Source organism: Phyllostomus discolor, chromosome 12 (assembly GCF_004126475.2).
Source record: "Phyllostomus discolor isolate MPI-MPIP mPhyDis1 chromosome 12, mPhyDis1.pri.v3, whole genome shotgun sequence".
NCBI classification, from domain to species: domain Eukaryota; kingdom Metazoa; phylum Chordata; class Mammalia; order Chiroptera; family Phyllostomidae; genus Phyllostomus; species Phyllostomus discolor.
The window spans coordinates 6765362-6784457 of NC_040914.2; the positions used below are offsets into that span (position 1 = coordinate 6765362).

Consider the following 19096-nt stretch of genomic DNA (forward strand, 5'->3'; position numbering starts at 1 on the left):
AGCATGTTCCTTAGCCTCTGAACTGTTTCCTCACCTGGAGAAGGTGGGTGCACACACTATGTCTTGGCTGCAGAATGTAAATGAGATCATGCTATCGAGTAACTTCATTTTGTGAGCATTATGTGCCCGGTGCTGGGTTGCATGCTCTCTTTTCATGCATCAGGGAGGGTTTGTGAGCTCAGTACCTGGCATGTGGGAAGCCCTCGGTGCCCAGGAGTTGTGATGACTGAGATAGATAAGTGTGGCTGGGTCACTGGGTGAGGGAGCCTCCTGGTCTGTGATTCTCTGGCGCCTCTGTCCTTGCTGCCTCCCACCCTGTTTGCCCAGATCTTTCCCCTCCCTCCTGCTCTGCTTCTATTTCTGTCTCTCTCTCCTCCTCCCCAGGCCTCAGGGGGCCTCTGGCTGGCATGAGGCCTCTTCCTTCTACTCCAGGATCAGGAAGTTTTCACTGCAGGGCCCCCCAACCAGAGTTGGGGAGCCCCTCAATCAATTTCCCTTCTCTAGACACTACCTTACCTGAAACTCCCCTCCCCACACCATCCTCTGTGCCCCCAGCAAATCCTTCCTCCACTTAGTGATCTATTCCAGACAGAACAGCCAATGAGCTCTTCTCCTTATCCCCACCCTCCCCAGGCTGGCTTTGGACACTCACGCTCAGCCTGCGGTCTTTGGGGCCCTTCCCCAGCCCCACATGCAACAGACTGTAGTGGTAAGGAACAGACAGACACTGAGACCAAACTGCCAGCTCCACGCTTTGTTGGGGATCTTTGGACAAGTGACTTCATTCACTTCTCCCTGGTTCAGATTTCTGCCTGTAAAATGGAACCAAAGATATCTTCCTTGGACAGTTGCCCAACCTCGGAGAGATGAGCTGGGCTTAGCACAACGCCAGTGTGTGGAATGAGCATTCACTAACTGCTCAGCAGTAGCGTTCTGTGGTTAAGAGGACAGATTCAGTAGGCAGGCTGCCTGCCTTTTCAAACCCCAATTTTGCCACCTTCTGCTTCTGTGACCTTGGGCACGCTACTTAACGTTTCTGGGTGTCAATTTCCTCATCTGTAAAGTGGGATAACTGTAAATGTTCTAGGGTTGTTGTGGAATTAAATGATTTAAGGTTTTGTCGCATAGTAAGCACTCACTAAATGTTAACTATTATCATTTTATTATTTCCCACCTCTAAGTCTCTCAGAGGATAAGAAATTGTCTCCAAGTCTCCCTGGTCCGTTAGCCATCCTTCCTTCAGTCTCAGTCATTATGGTATAATCTAGGTCACACACACATACACACACACACACACACACACACACACACACGCCGCCCCCCCCCCCGCCGCCCCCTCCCCCCCAGACACAAGGACACACACAGACATCAGCAGAGCGGCCTCAGACACAGAAAAAAGTTTAATTCTGCTGCGGCGGAGGGTCCTGGCTCCGGTATGGAGGAGGACTTTGTTTTGGACTTTGTTCATGTGGGGATTTATTTGGGGAAAGAGGAAGGAATGGGAGAGTCTGGTCCTTCCAGTGGGACCTGCCCGGGAGAATGTGTAGTGGGGGTAGGTCATCGGGAGAGACATGGAGACTGGACAAAATATGAGAGGGCATGAGAAGAGATGATGGAGCAGAGAAAAGAGAGACAGATAGGAAGGAACAAAGACGTAAGACAGAGAAGACAGAGTGGAACAGTGACAAAAGAGGGGAACAGAGAAAAGGGGACCCCAAGCCAGACCCGACAGAACCGGGAGGTGAATGGGGTGGAGGTGGGGGCTTTGGAGGCCGCCGCGGGACAGAATAGGATCTAGTCCAGCCAGATACAAGAAATGGGCCCCTCGCCCCTGCCCCGGGTCCCGGGCGGGGGGAGGGGGCTCGTGTCTCAGTGCTGCAGTGTTGGTGGGACCCTGCCCCTCCCCGCGCTTCGCTGTGTAAGGCACCGGCTCCAGCGAGGTCCGCGAGTGCGCGGGGGAAGGGCAGGAGTGGGCAGAGTCTTTGGGGGAGGAGAACCTGGCGGCTGCCCATAACTGCCCAGGACAAGGGGGCGTGGCCTCGACCCTTAGACCGAGGCAGCAGCGCCCCCTCCAGGGAGGAGAAGGGCCTGTTTCCCATTCAGTCAGAGGTCTTGAAGCTGTGCTTTCTCCCCCAAGTCCTGCCCCTGCGTCCAGACGGCTGGGCGTTCGTCCACCGCGCCCAGGCGTCCCGGCGCCCGCCCGCCGCTCACACGGTACTCTCCAGCATCCACTCGGTGCTGGTAAAGGCCAGGCGTGCCCTGGCTGCGCCCAACCCCAGGTCTCCGTCCTCCCCGGCCGCGCCCCCTCCAGCCACGTCCAGGTGTGGTGTGGACCGGTGGCGCTTTGTCCGCCGGGCGCGGCGCGGGTAACTGTGGCTCTGGAACAGCGCCCCATAGTCCCCGTCGAACGAATAGCGCTGCTGAGGCCTCGGCCGCGCCGGGGCCCCCCCAGGAACCAGAGCCAGAGTGGGAGGCGCCGAAGCTGGAGGCCCAAGAGCCCCAGAACGGCTCCTCCTAGGACCCCCTGCGGCCCGAGACTCCTCTCCGGAGATTTCCTCCGAAGGCAGCAGACACAGCGAGGTGGCAGAGCCGCCCAGGGAGCGTCCAAGGGCCGCCTCCGGCTCTGCGGAAGTCATCTCTACCGTCATGGCCTTCGCTTCCACTGCGGCCACAGCCGGGGTAGCCACCTCACGTAGCGCCTCGTAGCGGTCTTGCGATGGCGGGGGCAGGGCCTGAGGCACACCTGCGCCGTTGGTCTGTGAGCACACGTGGCTGACCCGCGGGGGCGACCTGAGGCCCTTGACGCGGCGGCCGTCTCCATTGCCATAGACCTTGTAGCGGATCATGAGCAGAACGATGAAGACGAGGACTGAGGCGACGATGACGCCCCCGATGGCAATGATCATGGTGCCACCCAAGAAGTGGGCCCTTAGTGGGCGGCAGGGCGCCGGATCCCCAGCCGTGGTAAACTGCACACAGCCCACCACTCGCGTGGCTGGCAGCGCTGTGGCCCCATCGTCATAAACTGCCAGCACACACAGGTCGTAGGCTCGGCCCGCTGCCAGATCATTCACCAGGAAGGTCTGGCTGGTGGAGGGGATCATCCTGCGGGAGGTGGAGGGATCAGTGAGGGGTTAGCTCCACTCTGAACCAAGCCATTTCACCTGCATGCCCCACCTGTGGTGACCAGTGGAAACCAAACCACGTGTCCCTACCTGTTTCTCATCCTCTACTGGGACAACAGCAGCCATTCAAGCAAGAAATTTCCAACCTCTCAGGATCATTGCTACAGGCCACACCCTTCATCTGTGTGCCCTGTCCTCGGACCCACCCCCCACCCCGTCTGTGTCATCTCGCTCCACAGGACAATATGTTATTCCCATTCCCTCATCTACATATCCCAGCCCCAGCAGGAGAGGAGTGCTATAGCTTTTATGTCTTACCCTCAAGGGACATGATCCCTTAGCAGTGTCTCACCATACACCATATTAAGGACAACAACTACCATCCAAGGTTTCTTATCTATATATTTCCACCCTTTAAGAGGCCCCATTACTACAGGCCACTCCCCCTACCAACATGCCCTAGTGGGGAAATGGATGCTCTCCTAGTTCCTTTTCTTTTTATTTTTGGTTTGAGAATTTTTTTTATTTATTGGTTTGAGAGAGAGAGAGAGAGGGAGAGAACTAATTTTTGTTGCTCCACTTATTTATGCATTGTCTGGTTGATTCTTGTATGGGCCCTGACTAGGGATCAAACCTGCAACCCTGGCTTGTCTGGATGATATTCCAGCTGAGCTACCCAGCCAGAGCCTCTAGTTCCTGTTTTCTACAAATTCCTGCCCTTTCAGGGAAACCATGGCACAGGCCACCCCCTTTATCTGCATGTCTCACCTTCGGGTAAACACATCTCTTAGCTGCATCTATCTTCTTAGACAATTCCCAAGCCCCTCAACTACATATTCCTGTGGCACACTGGGAATGTTTCCCAGGCTGTGCCTCCTTGTGTGTCCTGAGACTGCTCTGTGTGCGTCCTGCCCTATACTGACATGAGTCACCAGATCACACCCCCAGGTAGGCCTCATCTATAATTGGGTCAAATGTAGCCAAGCAAGCATACCTCTTTGTTGCTCTGGGCCCCTGCCCTCAAATTAGGGGCAATGCAAAGAAATGGTTAAGCTGACAAGTCTGGGAACTAGACTGCCTGGATTTGAGTCTCTCTTCTGCCACTTGCTAGCTGTGACTTTAGACAAGTCTCTTAAACACTCTGTGCTTCATTGCCCCCAAATGGGATATTAAGAATTTGCACATCATAGAGATGATGTGAAATATGAATGAGTTAACATACCCAAAGCCTGGCACTTCATAATTTCATCATGATTAGCTTGCATCCCCACCTGTGTTGGCCAGTAACCTTTGCTGTGACTCACACTCTACTGCCAGTTGCACCCCTCCCTGTCTATAAGACCATTCCCACCAGGCCTTGCCCCTTTGGGCACACCTTTCCCACTCTGTTGGCCATGTCCAGCCTTGGCTAACCCGGGACTGCCACATCCACATGGAGTTGCACTCCCAGCATTCACCCTCACAAGCTCTCCTCTCCTACAAAGGCCTTAGTGGGGCACCAGAGACAGGGCCCACCTCTTCATCTGCATGGGACCATGAAGCAGGAGCTCTGCCTCCTCTTAGAAGCCAAGCCCCCATCTCCACAGGCCTCTTGCCTCTCAAAAGTTCACCTTCTCTCCAGGCCACCTTCTGGTCCTGAAGCCCACTTCAGTTGTCCCACCTCCTGGAGGTTCCCCCCACCAAGAGCCACCCTCTAAGCCAAACACTTCAAGTAAGGGCCTTACCCCCTCAAAAAGGCCCATCCACTTCTCTAGCTCTTCCTTTGCCTTCCATTTAACAGACCACCCCCCTGCCCTTCCCTCCCAACCTTGGGCCCTAGGCTATGTCTTCCTTTTCCTCCCATTTCCCCTCGCAGAGAGACTTGGATTCCTCTTATTCCTCCCCCTAAAAAACCAGTTGCTAGGGGCTCCCCCCTTTTCAAGGACAGAGTCTGGCTCCTTAAGAAAGCTTAAGCCCATGTGTCTCTAATTGGCTGTGAAACCCAAGCAAGCAGCAGAGCAGGCTTCTGGTTGGCTGTCACCTCCGCCCATGGCGGCAGTGAGGAAATTAACCCCTGCAGCACCATAGCACAGGCATCTGCAATGGGGGACAGAGGCCTGGAACTGTAGCCCTCAGGGGAAGGGAAGTGCCCCCAGATCTGTTGACCTGGCTAGGGACAGAGGGCTGTCAACATCTGAAAATTTGCAGGGTCTGGGGGCCTGCACACCTCCCTGCAGCCCACCATGTGGTGGCCATAGGTTCAAGAGAAAAAGAAAGAAACAGAGAGGTAGAGAGTCACAAACCAAGAGTTATTTACAGAAATGTATGACCCATCTCCACTAATCCCTGCTTGGCAAATGACAGGTGCTCAATAAATGTGCGTTCACGTTAAAAGGGCAGGATTAGGAGTTAGAAGGGTCAGAGCTGGAATCCCGGCTCTGCCACTTTCTGTGTAACCTTGGGCAAGTGACCTCCCCCTCTGTACTTCAGTTTCCCCATCCGTGAAATGGGAGGGGGACCATCGTCACTTCACAGCAGAGCTGAAAAGATCAAATGAGGTAGCATCCTGTGTGGCACCTTATCAAAGTTTTTGCTTTGTTCATTCATTTGCCCTAATGTTTGTAAAACTGGGCCAGTGTCTGATCTAGTTCGGTGGCCCCAGGGTCAGTATGGAATCTGGCATGCAGTAGGCATGTACTTGGCATTTGGTAAGCAGATTCTAAAAGGGAAGAAAATGAGGATGACAGAGACAAAGGAAAAGAGAGGCATTTCCTCATTCAGCCAACAATGGGAAAGTGCCTACTGTATACCAGGGATGTGGCCAAGAGAACCCTGGGAAAGGTGAAGATGAAGGCCAAGAGGCAGACTTTTTGGTGCAGGTCTAAGCACCCCCAAGAGCCGGGCATTCCCAAGGGAAGTCAAACACAGGATTAAGCATTCAGCAGGTGCTCCACAGTGTGCATGAGGGAGACAGAGCTAGGAAAAAGGAGAGCCATTCATGAAGCCAAGAACCACTTATCAAGTGCCCACTGTGTCCCAGGTCCATGGCTGTGAGACACACTTTAAAAGCTACCAAGACGAAGGACACTGCAAGACCAAGGCAATAAGTCAGTGTGTGTTGGCCGCCTCCTTCCTCTGGTCCATGAGCTTCCTGAGGGCAGGGACTGGTCTTTCTGTCTCCCTGTGCCCTGAGCACCCCACTCAGGGCCCAGCACAGATGGGGGGCTCAGGGTACAATGAGAGCAGGAGGGAGAGAGGGGACAGACAGAGCCAGATGTGAAAGTAAGAGAATAAGAGAGGTGGAGAGAGAAAGTAACTTTTTAAGTCTGTCCACACCCGGACAATGGCTTTTAACCCAATGGACAGTGAAAATAACGTATTTACATACTTTGGTTTTCTGTTCTATAATGTACCCAATGTGCTAATGCAGTAGCACTGACATATAATTTATGAATACAAATGTAACTGTTAAACATGTGGGTATGTGTATTTCATGCTCCAAAATGTTTAACTGGCAAGGTCCACAATCAAACACCTTTGGTGAGCAAGGATGGGGCCCATGAGTCTGAAGGGTGTAGGGATCGTGCTGGGCACATTCACTGTTCAACCCCAGTGCCTAGTCTGGCTCATGTGGGTGCTTAGCAAAGATCTGCAATGCGCATGAAAAACAGAAAGAAGCAGTGAGCCAGAAATAGGGAAGGAGGGAGATAGGGTAACTCTGCATGGCCATCTAGAACTCTGGCTGAACAAGAAGGCCAAGGAAGTGGGCAGAAGGGAGGGAGGGTCCTCAGGAAAGGACACAGCCCTGGGACTGAAACACCTACCTGTAGACGAGGGAGTCATCCGCGGAGCTGTTGTACTGGACTTGGTACATGCGGATGCCAGGCACCGGTCTCTGCGCTGGCCAGCGGATGAGCACGGAGCTGGACGTGAGCTCCGCCGCCACCAGCCGGCGCTCAGCAGCCGATTCGTTGGCACCAGGTCGGCCGGGCGTGGCAATGTCAGAAGAACCAGGCTCGGTGAGAGGTGGTGGGGCAGCTGGCGGGGGTGCCATCAGAGGCAGAGGTACCACGCACACCTCCACGGGTGCCGTGGCTTCCCCAGCGGCATTGGAGGCAATGCAAGTGAAGGTGCCACTGTCCCGCAAGGTGGTGATGGTTACATCCAATGTCCCATCCCCTCGTACCCGGGTCCGGCTGGAGTTTCCCAGCAACCGCCCATCAGGTGCCACCCAATGCACCACCGGCTCTGGGTCACCCACGGCTCGGCACCGCAGGCTGACCGCCTGGCCCTCCACCACCAGAGCCCGGCCCCCCGCCTGCCGTGTGATCAGCGGGGGTTCGCACAGGAACTCCTCTTCAGGGATGGACCAGAAGTAGCGGTCAGTGAGGTGCTCGGGGGTGGCACATGTCTCCAGGTCATCCTCTCTGGTCAGCCGCCGGAGCCAGAGCAGCTCGCAGTTGCAATGCAAGGGGTTGCCACCAAAGCTGACCGTGAGTGGCGTGGGTGGCTTGGGCCCAGGGCCTTGGGACCTCAGGAAGAGCCCATCGGGGGGCAGTTTATGGAGGCGGTTGGAGGTCATGTCCAGGCGAACCAGTTTGTGAAGCTGAACGAAGGTACCTTCCGCAATGTGGTCAATGAGATTGTGGTCTAGAGTGAGGGTGTTCAGGTTCACCATCTGGCCTACAGCCTCCCAGGGCAGGGCCTCGAGGTTGTTGTAGGACAGATCCAGGTCTTCCACGGTGGACAAGAAGGCATCGAAAGCCGCTGACTCCACCCGGCGGATCTGGTTGTTGCCAAGGATTAGGTGGCGGAGGTTGCCCAAGCCGCGGAGTTGGTCACCACGTACCTCCGCCAGTCGGTTACTGTCGAGGTGCAGGGCCCGCAGCGCACGTAGGTCAGCAAAGGCGCCGGCTGCCACTTGGCCAATGGTGTTACGGGAGAGGGTGAGGTGCACCAGGCTGGTCATGTTGGCGAAGTCTCGGCGGCGGACTGCTGCGATGAAGTTGTCGGTGAGCCGCAGCTCAACCACACGCCGGTCGATGGCTGGCGGCACAAAGAGCAAGCCGGTCTTGGCGCACAGCATGGTCAGTGTGGGCGCCACGTTCTGGCAGATGCAGCGGCCAGGGCAGGGCTGGCCACGAGATGCCCCCACCCAGAGGAGCAGCAGAAAGGACAGGGCAGCAGGTGGTGGTGAGAGCAGCGCTGAGAAGGGGCCCGGAGCCATGGTGCAGTGGGAAAGCGAGAGGAGCAGACAGTAAGACCTGAAGGAGAAGGACACGGGTGACCCAGGCCTAGAGCTTGCTTGCCGGGCTGCCCACCCTGGGAGGGTCTGCCAGGAGTCTGACCCAGATCCCTCCCTTCCTGACAACCGGGTGCTAGAGGACAGTGGCAGCACTGGTCATCAGTTGGCATGCGCTTGTTAACAGATAGCCGCATGTTAACACTGCTTGGTGGATTACCGCTGCCCCACCCCTGAGTATCCTGTCCCCATCTCTGCCCATCCTCTAGAGCACAGGTGTCAAACTCGTTTTCACCAGGGGCCACATCAGCCTCGAGGTTGCCTTCAAAGGGCCAAATGTAATTTCAACTCCTTAACAGTTAAGGAGTAGTTACATGTATACAATCCTAAAATTATTTCGGCCCCTTGAAGGCAACCGCGAGGCTGATGTGGCTCCTGGTGAAAATAAGTTTGACACCCCTGCTCTAGGGGCTCCAAGACCTCTCATAATCTCCCAACCAGAGGTGGGCCACGCGGCCCCGCCTTCTAGTGGGCCTTCTAGTGGGCCTTCTAGTACCCACTAAACATTTTGAAAAACCACTGTTAACTAGGATTTCAAAGCCGTATTCCCTGGATTCAAATTCCAGCTCTGACACTTACTAGCTGCGTGACCTTGGGCGAGTGTCTGAATCTCTCTGAATCTCGGTTTCTTCATCTGTAAAATAGAGATAAAAAACAAGTCTTACCTTTGTGAGGGTTAAATGAGTTAATACACGTGGTATACTACTGAGGAACAGTGCCTAGCACAAAAAGTAGGTTCAATACATGTCAGTAATTATTATTATCATCTTCAAGTGCCCATTACATGCCAGGCACAGAAGTATGTGCTATTATTAAAAGCAAGTGCTTTGAAATTAGACAGACTCAGGTTCAAGTCCTGTTTCCCCCACTTGCTAGCTCTGTGACCCCAAACCAATGATTTCCCCTTATTAGGCCATACTTTCCTGTTTCGTAAAATGGAATAATTGTACCATTAATTTGTACCATTAATTGTACCAATAATTGTACCATCGTAAAATGGAATAATTGTACCATCTTTACTGGGTTGTCACAAGAGTTCAGTGAACTCATTTATGGGGACCCCTAAGCACAGGGCCTGGCACACAGTAAGTATTCAACAAATGTTAAGGATAACACCCCCTACCCTTTATCAGAGGCACAGGTGTCTGGAGGTGGGAGAGACTGAGAAAACCGTATCAGTCTACCTGCTCAGTCTTGGGAAGTCCTCCTCAGAGCCTGGTTTCATCCAGGGCTCTCTGAGCTCCCAAGCAGGGGGCAGACTTCTGTGCTCACATCAGTGGGCACACACAAGGTCCCATACATGCCCCCCCCCCCACACACACACACTTACACACTAATGCTATGCCTCTGCTCCAGGCAAAACCTTCCGGCAGGGATTCCCCCGTGGCGGCTGCAGCCCACGACATGTCAGCTCCCATCATAACACGGATGGGTGGGGGGGTGAAGAGGAAAAGATAGGAAGGGGGCGTCCCTAAAACTGTTTTCACCCCACCCTACACCTTAGTCTCTGCTGGTCCGCCTCCCAGGAACCTGCGGTTCAGGGCTGTGACCTGATATGGCCCTGATCCTTCAGCCCGTGGGGAGAGGGACTGTACCTGTGGAGAGGAGGGACCAAGAGTGTCAGAGAGAGAGGCGAAGAGACAGTGAGAGACAAAAGCAAGGGGGAGATGGACTGGCAGAAACAGAGGCAGACTGAGAGAGAGAAAAAAGGAGAAAGATCTAAAAGAAAGGCGAAGAGACAGAGCAAGAGACAGAAAAAACGAGTGGAGGAGACAGAAAACAGACTGAGATATAAAGATGAAGAGAGGACGAGAGAGAGAGTCAGGAAGAGGGGGAAAGAGTGTTATAGAGACAAACAGACTGAAGGAGGCCGAGACCAGGCTGAAGAGAGAACAGAGGCAGGGTCAGGGTGTCCCACCATCTCTGAGGCCCCTACTACTCTGCCTTGCACTCCCTCTGGGACACTGTACTGGACAGAAAACCCTGGCCTGGAAGGCAGAACTCCTGAGTTAGGAGGCCCTGCACTATGCCTGCCCAGCTGTGGGTATCACAGAGCTCAGAACCCCGCCGCCTCCCACAGCTGGGGTAGGACTCAAGTTGAAGGAATAATAGTAGCAATAAAAGAGCTAACATTTATTGAGAGGCAGTGCAGCATTGTGGGATAGAATCTGGACCCGACTGCCTGGGTTCACACCCCAAGCCCCTGCTGTATGACTCTAGTGAAGTGACTGCCCTTCTCTGTGCCTCAGTGTGTTCCTCTGTAAAATGCGGACGATAAGAGCACCTACCTCATCCAGCTGTTGTAAGGGTTAAATGAGATAATGCAGTGTAACGTGATTAGAACAGCTCCTGACAGAGTAAACAGGACATGTGTCAGCTGCTATTATTATTAGTAGTAGTAGTAATTTTTTTCCCTCTGGCTCTCTCAGCCACCAGCAGGCTAGACTACCAGGAGATCTTCCCGTGTACACGCACATACACACACAAAATGGTAAACCACACTCATGCCATTCTCCAAATGCATGGGTCATTTCATGTCATGAAACTCTCTTGCACCCTTTACTGATATCATGAGGAAACCCCTCTCTCCTGACCACCTTACCCCTCCCGAGAGGGGATGCCTCCAGGCCTGAGACCCCTCCCCCCCAACCTGCCATCCATGCCCTGGCTCTACCATGAGGCCTTACCCATACATGATGATCCTGACCTTGTCACCACTCCGCCCCCAGCCTTGGGTGCACCTGGCCCCTCAAGACATTGCCATACCCTGCACTTACAAGGCAGGGCTCCAGGCCTCCGGCGGGCTCAGAACAAAACCAACCACTTTGCATCTCTCTCCCCAGACTGAGGCACCCCACTCACCTCTCTTCAGGGAGTCAGGGCCTGGGCCAGCACCTGCAAAGGAATAAAACAACCCTGTTAACATCCTTCTGGCTCCTCTCTGGAGACCTGCCTCAGAGACCATCTCAGCTAAGGAAGTCCCTGGTATGATCACACTCTCACCACTCCTGCTTCTGGCTCTGCATACTCTCAAGGGGACCCAGAAAGTCATCTCTGGAAACCAAGGGGTCTTGACCTCAGGACTGTTCACTCTCCAAAATCCAGGAGTCCAGGACTTTAGCTCTTTGTCCTCTGGGGTTTCAAAAGGCCAGTGACACCAGCACCTTCCTCCCTCAAGGCCCTAGAGTCTGGGACCCCACCCTTCATGAATCCCTCAGACTCAGGAGCCCAAGCCTCAGTCTCTTCCATTCTCAAGACCCAAGAATCAGGCCCCACTCTCCTCCTTCAGATCCAGGATTCAGGGCTCCCAGCCTCCTCCTTCCAGAGTTCACATCCCAGTCCCCCAGCTTCACTGACATAAGTGGTACTGGGGAAGGCTCAGAGGTTCCCATGCTCACCATCACATCACTGTCACACCAGCACGTGTGGATATGCCAAAACTCACAGGGGCCCACAACCCAAGTCTCTACATCTGGATTTCCATGGACACATCAGAGTGAGCTCTGTGCCCCTCCCCCGCACTCCATTGGCTCTTGGCCTGGGATGTGACACACTTGTGTCCATGGACCCCAGCATATCACAGTTCATGCCACATGGACCCCAACTCACTGGGCCCAGAAACAAGGTCAGCCTTATGCCAGGGACACAGGCGTGTGTGTGCACACAATCTTGCATATATATATGTTTGAATGTATACAACCCTCCTCCTGAGAGTCCGACACTGACACATAAATGCAGTCACAACACAGACATATACCCTCCAGGCTGACACACCTGTGTACAACCACACATGTACAACATTGACTCTTTTTCACATTCACACACAAAGATGCACACAAACAAAAAACTTACATACTTGCCCTTGCACACAACCAGCTACATACACCTATAACAGATATCTCTTGCACATTCACCAACACACAGGAGCATATAACACCACATATAACAGATATTCACTTGCACAATCAAAGATACACAGGTACATGCTCTTAAGTGCCCAACACACTCAAACAACTTCACATATACCCATGATGCACAGTCACAAAGCTGATATAATCCTACACCAATAAGTGCAAAATGCACACACTAGCTGATACCCACCTCACACACATACACAGAACCACAGGCATACATGTAGATGCCTATAAGGCTGATACCCACTCAAACAAGCACACAGGCACAGAAAGATCCACCTTTGCAGAGAAACTCCAAGATATTAACTCGTAACAGACACATGCTCACACAACAGCCCTGTATGGGACTTACACACTTACAAATGCACACAAAATATTGAACCACATTGACGTGTCAACAGATTCACACTCACACACATACATGGGCACACATTTCTCCCAGCCCTAAGGCACCCTTGCCCCACCTACTTTGGAGGCCAAAGAAAGCCTAACATCCTTCCTTCCCACTATAGCCACCCCCACCACCAGAGCACTACCTAGGGCCAGAGGTCAGAGTTCAGCAAGTCAGGTCTCAGAGGGTTGAGGGAGCTGAGTCCTAGAGTACCAGTCCAAGGCAATCCTCTCACCAGCAGCCCAAAGTTCCCCCAGCCTGGCCATCTGGATGCAGGCAACTCTGGCCCTGTCTGCGGAGATTTGGCCGGTGTAGGGACTGGGGTGGGGTGGGTGGGGAAGGGCCGGGTCTGCGTACCTCCCCTCGGGCCCATCTGTCCATCCCTCAGCCTCTCATCCCTCCATCTGTCCACCTACCAACCGCCCATCCCCCCCACCCAGCCACCAGGAAGGGGAAGACATGGCCGTCTCCCCCAAGGACCGCTGAGAACCACCCCCCCACCCAGTTGACAGGGACCCAGGGAGCGGCAAACTCCCTTCCCCCAAACCCACACAGAGGCCTGGACCTACAAGGCTGAGTCCCAGCGCCGCCCCCCCCCCACCCCCCGGCCCGGAACCTTACGTGGACGCACAGACACACACCCTCGGAGACACACAACCCGCAGACACACACACAAAAATGAACACCGGAGCGGGCACACCCGGCTACACAGACCCTCGGATGGCCATCCAACCCGGACACAAACACCAAACACAGCTAGTCGAGCGCACACACTGGATGGGGGTGGGGGAACCCACACCTGGGCACACAACCCACGCACACACACCTGCACACAGTCCCTCCGATGGGCACGCACCAGCCCCCCAGAACACAGCCGGAGGGGCAGCCACTCGGGGGCACACACACGCACGGCCGGTCCCAGCACCTCGGCTCGACAGCCAGCACACACCCGGATGGCCACACAAGCAGCGCCGCACACGCCGGCGCCGGGCACACACAGGGCCGCGCGAGCGCACGCCCGGCCGCCGCAGCGCCGCGGACACACACTCACAGGCTCGCGCGCTCACACCCGCGTTCACACCGGCGCCCCCTCCCGCCGCCTCCCGGGCCGCTGCGGGCCGTGCTCACCCAGCCCGTGGGGGCCCCGGGCCGGGCCCCGCCGCCGCCACCTCACTCCGCGCCATGGTGGGGGGAGGGCCGGGGGAGGGGGCGCGGTGCCGCGGGGCCGCCTCCCTCCCGCCTCCCGCCCTCCCTCCCGAGCCGCCTCCGAGCTCCGCCCTTCGCGCCGCCCGCCGCCGCCGGAGCCCCGCCGCCACCAACGCCGCAAGGGGGGAGGGGGCTCTGACAGGGCCTGGGGCTGCCGCAGACCCCTCTCCACTGCGGAGCTGCCGACCCGCCCCCGACCTCTCCCTAGCCCCACCTCCAGCCCAGCCGGCTTCCCGAGAGACCCCCAGACCACGCCCAGATTGACTTGGCACCCCGGACCTCCCAACCGAGACCTGGGATCATGTCCCAATACCCAGGGGACCTCAAACCATGCCTTCTTTACCTCCTTTAAGGATCCAGAACATGTTCTACAGCCACTCCAGGACCACAAACCGTGTCCTACTCTCCTTGGTGACCTCAGACTCTGCCCCGCACCCCCTCAAGGACCCCAGACCATATATCCCAGCATCCAAGGGGATTCAACCACCCCCTTCAGGGACATTAAATCATACCCCAACATTCAGGCAGACCCCCCCCCCCCAAACCACACTCCATCCCCTCAGGGACCCCAGACCACATGTCAAAACCCAGATTGTGCTTCACTCCCTTTGAGGACCCAGCCCATGTCCTATAGCCTCCCAGGGCCACAAACCATATCCCACACCTTGGGATAGGTGTGGGATATGGTTCCTCCATGACTAGGGGAACATGACCCCTAGTCATGTCCTTCTCCCTCTAGGACCTCAAACTATTCCCTGACTCCCAGTGGGGATTCCAGACTATGTCTAAGTTCTAAGGGGCCCAGATACATCTCTTGTCCCCATAGGAAACCCTAAATTTCCCTCATGATCCCCATTAGACCTAGGCTATTCTCCCCTCCAAGGCACTCCTTGGTTTCCAGAATCCCTGATTTGCCCCAGATTCTTTCCCATCCTCCCCACCAGTCTTATCCTCCTTGAGGACCATGCCTCCTCCCAGTTCCTGTTCTCTCTCTTGGTGGACCCTGCTGAGCCTTCCCCCTTCCCTGTGACTTCAGTGGAGTCCAGGATTTATTGCTCCCCCCTTGTTCAGATCCCTTAGGCCAACTCCTAATCAATGAGCCCTGGACTGCCCCCCAGATCCCACTGAGTATCTCAAGCCACTCTTTACCTCTTTCTGAGACAACCACTGTGCCCCCAAACCCAGAAAGTCTTCACCTTAAAATCTGTCTTATTGCAGTCCCCTAGATCCCTGGAGGCCCAAGCCCTTACCATTTTGGATCCCACTGTATCAAGGTCCTCCCCCAAACCCCTTCTCTAAATTCTTCCTTTCCATGTCAGCACAGGAAGGCTGCCCTGCTCCGCAAATCAAGGGCACCTCTGCAGAGCCTTCCTCTCGTGAACCTTGGCCCCACTCACAGCCATTAGCTGCCCCCGCTCACTTGCAATCCCTGCATACACATACCAGTCTTGTCTCCAGGTTCCACCCCCCCACCCTGGTTCCTGGTGCTACCTGCCAGGGCATGGAGGTCCAGGGCTGGGAAAACAGAAGTGGGAGAATGATAACAACAGCAAAACTGTCCAGCACAACTCATGCCAGGAACGTTTCTAAGGCTCCATTCACTCTTCACAGCAGCCGGATGAGAAGGTGTCATTACTATCTCCATTTTACAGAAGAGGAGAATTGAGCCTTAGAGATGTTTAGTCATGTGCCTAAAGCCACACACACAGCAAGTGGCAGAACAGGGTGGAAGTGAAAGGGAAAGAGGGTGAGGGCAGGCCTGGGATGGAAAAGGAGAGGGTGAGAAGAAAGATAGTAAGAGAAACAGAGATACACAGAGATGAGAACCAAAGAGGCTGCACCCAGTCAGGGGCAACCTCACTCACAGAGCATTTCCAGCCTTGGGAGTTCCGGTCCTCAGCCCTGACCACTCTTGCCTTTGGCCTCAGTGATGACTTTTCTATTTCTTCAACACACCAGCTCATTCCAGGCCTTGGGTCTTTGAAGTTATTCCCCTTTCATGACTGATTCCTTCTTTTCATACAAGTCTTCATTCAAGTGTAATCTCTTCAGAGAAGCCTTCCTTTCCCACCTCCAGTTTACATGCCTGCCCCTACCAATGGTCCTGACATCTGCAAATCACTTTGAAATACACACAGAATGAGACGGGTTGATGGATGGATAGATGGGTATGTGATAAAACAAGTGCAGTGAAACGTTAATGGTGGAATCCAGGTGGTGGGTATATGGGTGTTCACTGTAAAATTATTTCAACTTTGCTGCACGTTTGAAATGTTTCAAAATAACGTTGGGAGAGGAAAAAAAGCAGGAGGACTCTTCTAGAGACTAAAGAAGCAACAAAAAATAGCCCCAGCAGGTCCCACCACTCCTATCACATCACCTCATTTGATTTCTCTCATAGCACTTATCATTCTTGATAATGACCTCGTTTGTTTACCTACTTATTGTTTACTTATTTATTTATTGCTTACTGTCTAGTCATTGAAATGTAAGCCTTCTGAGGGAAGTGGCATGGGCGCCAATTTTCTCCAGGGTTTAAAAGGCCATTTGACCCTGGTGGGAGCTCAGTAAACAAGCGTTCTTGAATGCCTCTTGGGAAAGGGCCTGGGAGCTAGTCTACTACAGGCTCACTGTAGAGACCGCACTGAGGAATGAACAGGCTCTCCTAGCCTAAGGTCACTAGAAGGGGAGGGCTATAAGCCAGCAGCTGGGCTGCGCGCTGTAAGGTCAGGGAGTGTGTGTTGACCTGGAAAAGAGGGTAACCAGTGGAAGTAGATAGTGTGATTATTTCCCAAGGGTCCTAACTTCTGCCCTCGACCTATCTCATTCTTTCACAATTTAATACTCACCCCTCAACCCTTGTTTCCTACACCAACCCCCTCAACCCCGTCTCTAAGGCTCCAACCCAAAGCAAAAAACCCAGTCTTATCCGACCTAAGCAAAGCCCCTCAGTTCTAGGTTCCACCCCCCAAGCCTAAGCCCCACACCATAGGTACCACCTTAAAATATATAATATTCAGACTTTTTCTTTAGATTATATTTATTTTATTTTTAGACAGAGGGGAAGGGAGGGAGAAAGAGAGGCAGAGAAACATCAATGTGTGGTTGCCTCCAGTGCACCCCCTACTGGGGACCCAGCCAGCAACCCAGGCATGTGTTTTGACTGGGAATCTTGGTTTAAAGGCTGGCACTCAATCCATTGAGCCACACCAGCCAGGGCTGTACTCAGACTTCTTTAGCTGTAGCCCTGCCATAAGCCTAAACCCCACATCTCAGAAAAAGCCCCACCCTTCTATCTCAGGCTCCACCCCATAAGCAGCTAGTTTCCCCGCCCAGACACTGCACCCCCCCGGCCCCCCCCCCCGGCCCCCCCCCCCCCCCCCCCCGTCAGAGCTCCTTTCTCAGCTCTGCCTAAAATGCAGTCTCCACCTTTCCGACCTAAGACCCGCTTACATACTAGGTTAGCTCGGAGAAGTGCTCAGGAAAGCCTAAAACCAGGACTCAAAAATTAGGGAGCCTGGATCTGTGGGACCCTAGAGGGGAGGTTGGTGGAAAGAGGGGAGGCAGTCCCTGATTTGTACCGCCCTGGAAGGGGTGGTCCCAAACCCAAAGCCACACCCCAATGTGCTGACTCTTTATTGGATAGTGTATTCTGTTCTGGCTTCTCTCATTGGTCTCTCCATAATCCTTCTAGCCGAACCTACTCTGCATTGTGCTGCCCCCTCAGAGTCACTCTCTGATTGGTTCTTGCTTTCCAAACTTCCTGCTCCTGATTGGGCAACTCCTTGCACACGCCTTTTCCTAATTGGATTGCTTGCAATCATAAGCCTGGACGCAGACAGAAGTTCAACAACTGGGGAGGAGGTTGAACCAGTGGAAGGGAGAGGAGGGAGAGGAGGAGATGGTACCCTCAATCCCCTGCCTAAGAGAGGGACTGGCCACTGGCCACAGAATAGCCTTGGGTAAAAGTTCTAACGCTACAGAATCCTAGCTGTGGGACCTAAGGCAACCATTTTTAGTTCCTTCTCCATCTGTAGAGGATAACGTACCTTCTTCATGGGGTATTGTAAGGATTAAATGAGTTAATACCTGTAAAATACTTATAGAAGCACCTGGCACCTAGGAAGCCCTCAGTCAGAGGGTTAGCTATTACTAATTTTATCATGTAAGTGCACAACCTTGAACAAGTCCTTTTGCCTCCCTGACCTCTGCAGGCCAGAAATTGCTTGACCTTTTAATTGAATGACCTTTCTTGTCCCCAGCAGAGTGAGGTGGTTCTGGCCGGGAGGGCTAGGGAAGGATTGGAGCTAGAGAGGGGCAGGCCAGGCCTGAGGTCAGTACCATTGTTACCATGGCAACGGCCACCTCTCCAAAGGGAACCTGGAAAGGGGTGTGGGGTGGAGCTCCTAGGTTCTTGAATCTGGGGACTGAGAGAGGGACTGAGACCTGGAGAAGAGACAGACAGAGTGATTTACCTCTATGAAGACCTGTATTATCAGAATTTTCAGAGCCCAGAACATTGCTGATGCTCAATAAATGTCCCTCAGAGATGAGAAACAAAGAGCCTGAGGGAATCAAATGGCCACAGATGCCAGAAGACAGAAGAATCTCCATACAGGGACAGGTAGAATGTCCCAACCTCATCCCCCTTGGGGGTCCACTAAGGATCCTGGATCCTCCTTGTCTTCCCCAGCCCTCGGACCTCAAGGTCTATACAATCACCCAAACCACCCGCCCCAGCAACTCCTGAGCCTCTGAAATAATTAAGTTTGATTTTTCAACAACTTTCCTGCCTTTAAATTCTTCCTGCCTGGGGTCCAAGAAAAGTAGCAATCAGTGCAAGCTCCTGCCTGCTAGTCCCTACAGCAGGGATGGGAAGGGAGGAGGGGAAACAGGCATTCTGCCTCCTTTACTCGCAGCGACCCAGGGGTCCTTATTCCCCTTTGGAATGGCCCCTCCATGAATTAAAATATTTCTCCAATTCCTACAGGAGACCGGGCCTCCCCCATACCCTCTAGGAAACCCCACAGGCTTCTTTTCAGAGAAGTACCCTCCTTTCCTCTTGGAATTCAGTGGGCATCCTCTTGGTCTGCCTGCCCTCTGCTGGCCGAAGGCTGGTACTGCAGGGACTGTCAGCTAGCGTCCACAATGAGAAACAGAAACTTAGCCACAACAGATC

The 19096-nt window shown here is 54.0% G+C and overlaps 1 protein-coding gene across 8 annotated transcripts; it reads right to left on the minus strand.

Moving 5' to 3' along the window:
* Window positions 1–1368: 1368 nt before the first annotated feature.
* On the minus strand, window positions 1369–16194 carry LRFN1 (leucine rich repeat and fibronectin type III domain containing 1). Of its 8 annotated transcripts, XM_036011854.1 has the most exons (6): window positions 15874–16194; window positions 15361–15432; window positions 11269–11301; window positions 8986–9040; window positions 6929–8368; window positions 1369–3105 (listed from the first exon to the last, which is right to left on the minus strand). In XM_036011854.1, exons 5-6 carry the CDS (start codon window positions 8329–8331, stop codon window positions 2208–2210), a joined length of 2301 nt encoding a protein of 766 aa, XP_035867747.1. In that variant the 5' UTR covers window positions 8332–8368; window positions 8986–9040; window positions 11269–11301; window positions 15361–15432; window positions 15874–16194; the 3' UTR covers window positions 1369–2207. The 8 variants fall into 8 exon arrangements, with proteins under 8 accessions (XP_035867747.1, XP_035867752.1, XP_035867750.1 ...); XM_036011859.1 differs by lacking the exons at window positions 15361–15432; window positions 15874–16194 and adding an exon at window positions 13840–13928 and having other exon boundaries at window positions 6929–8150; XM_036011857.1 differs by lacking the exons at window positions 15361–15432; window positions 15874–16194 and adding an exon at window positions 13840–13928 and having other exon boundaries at window positions 6929–8150; window positions 11184–11301.
* Window positions 16195–19096: the final 2902 nt, after the last annotated feature.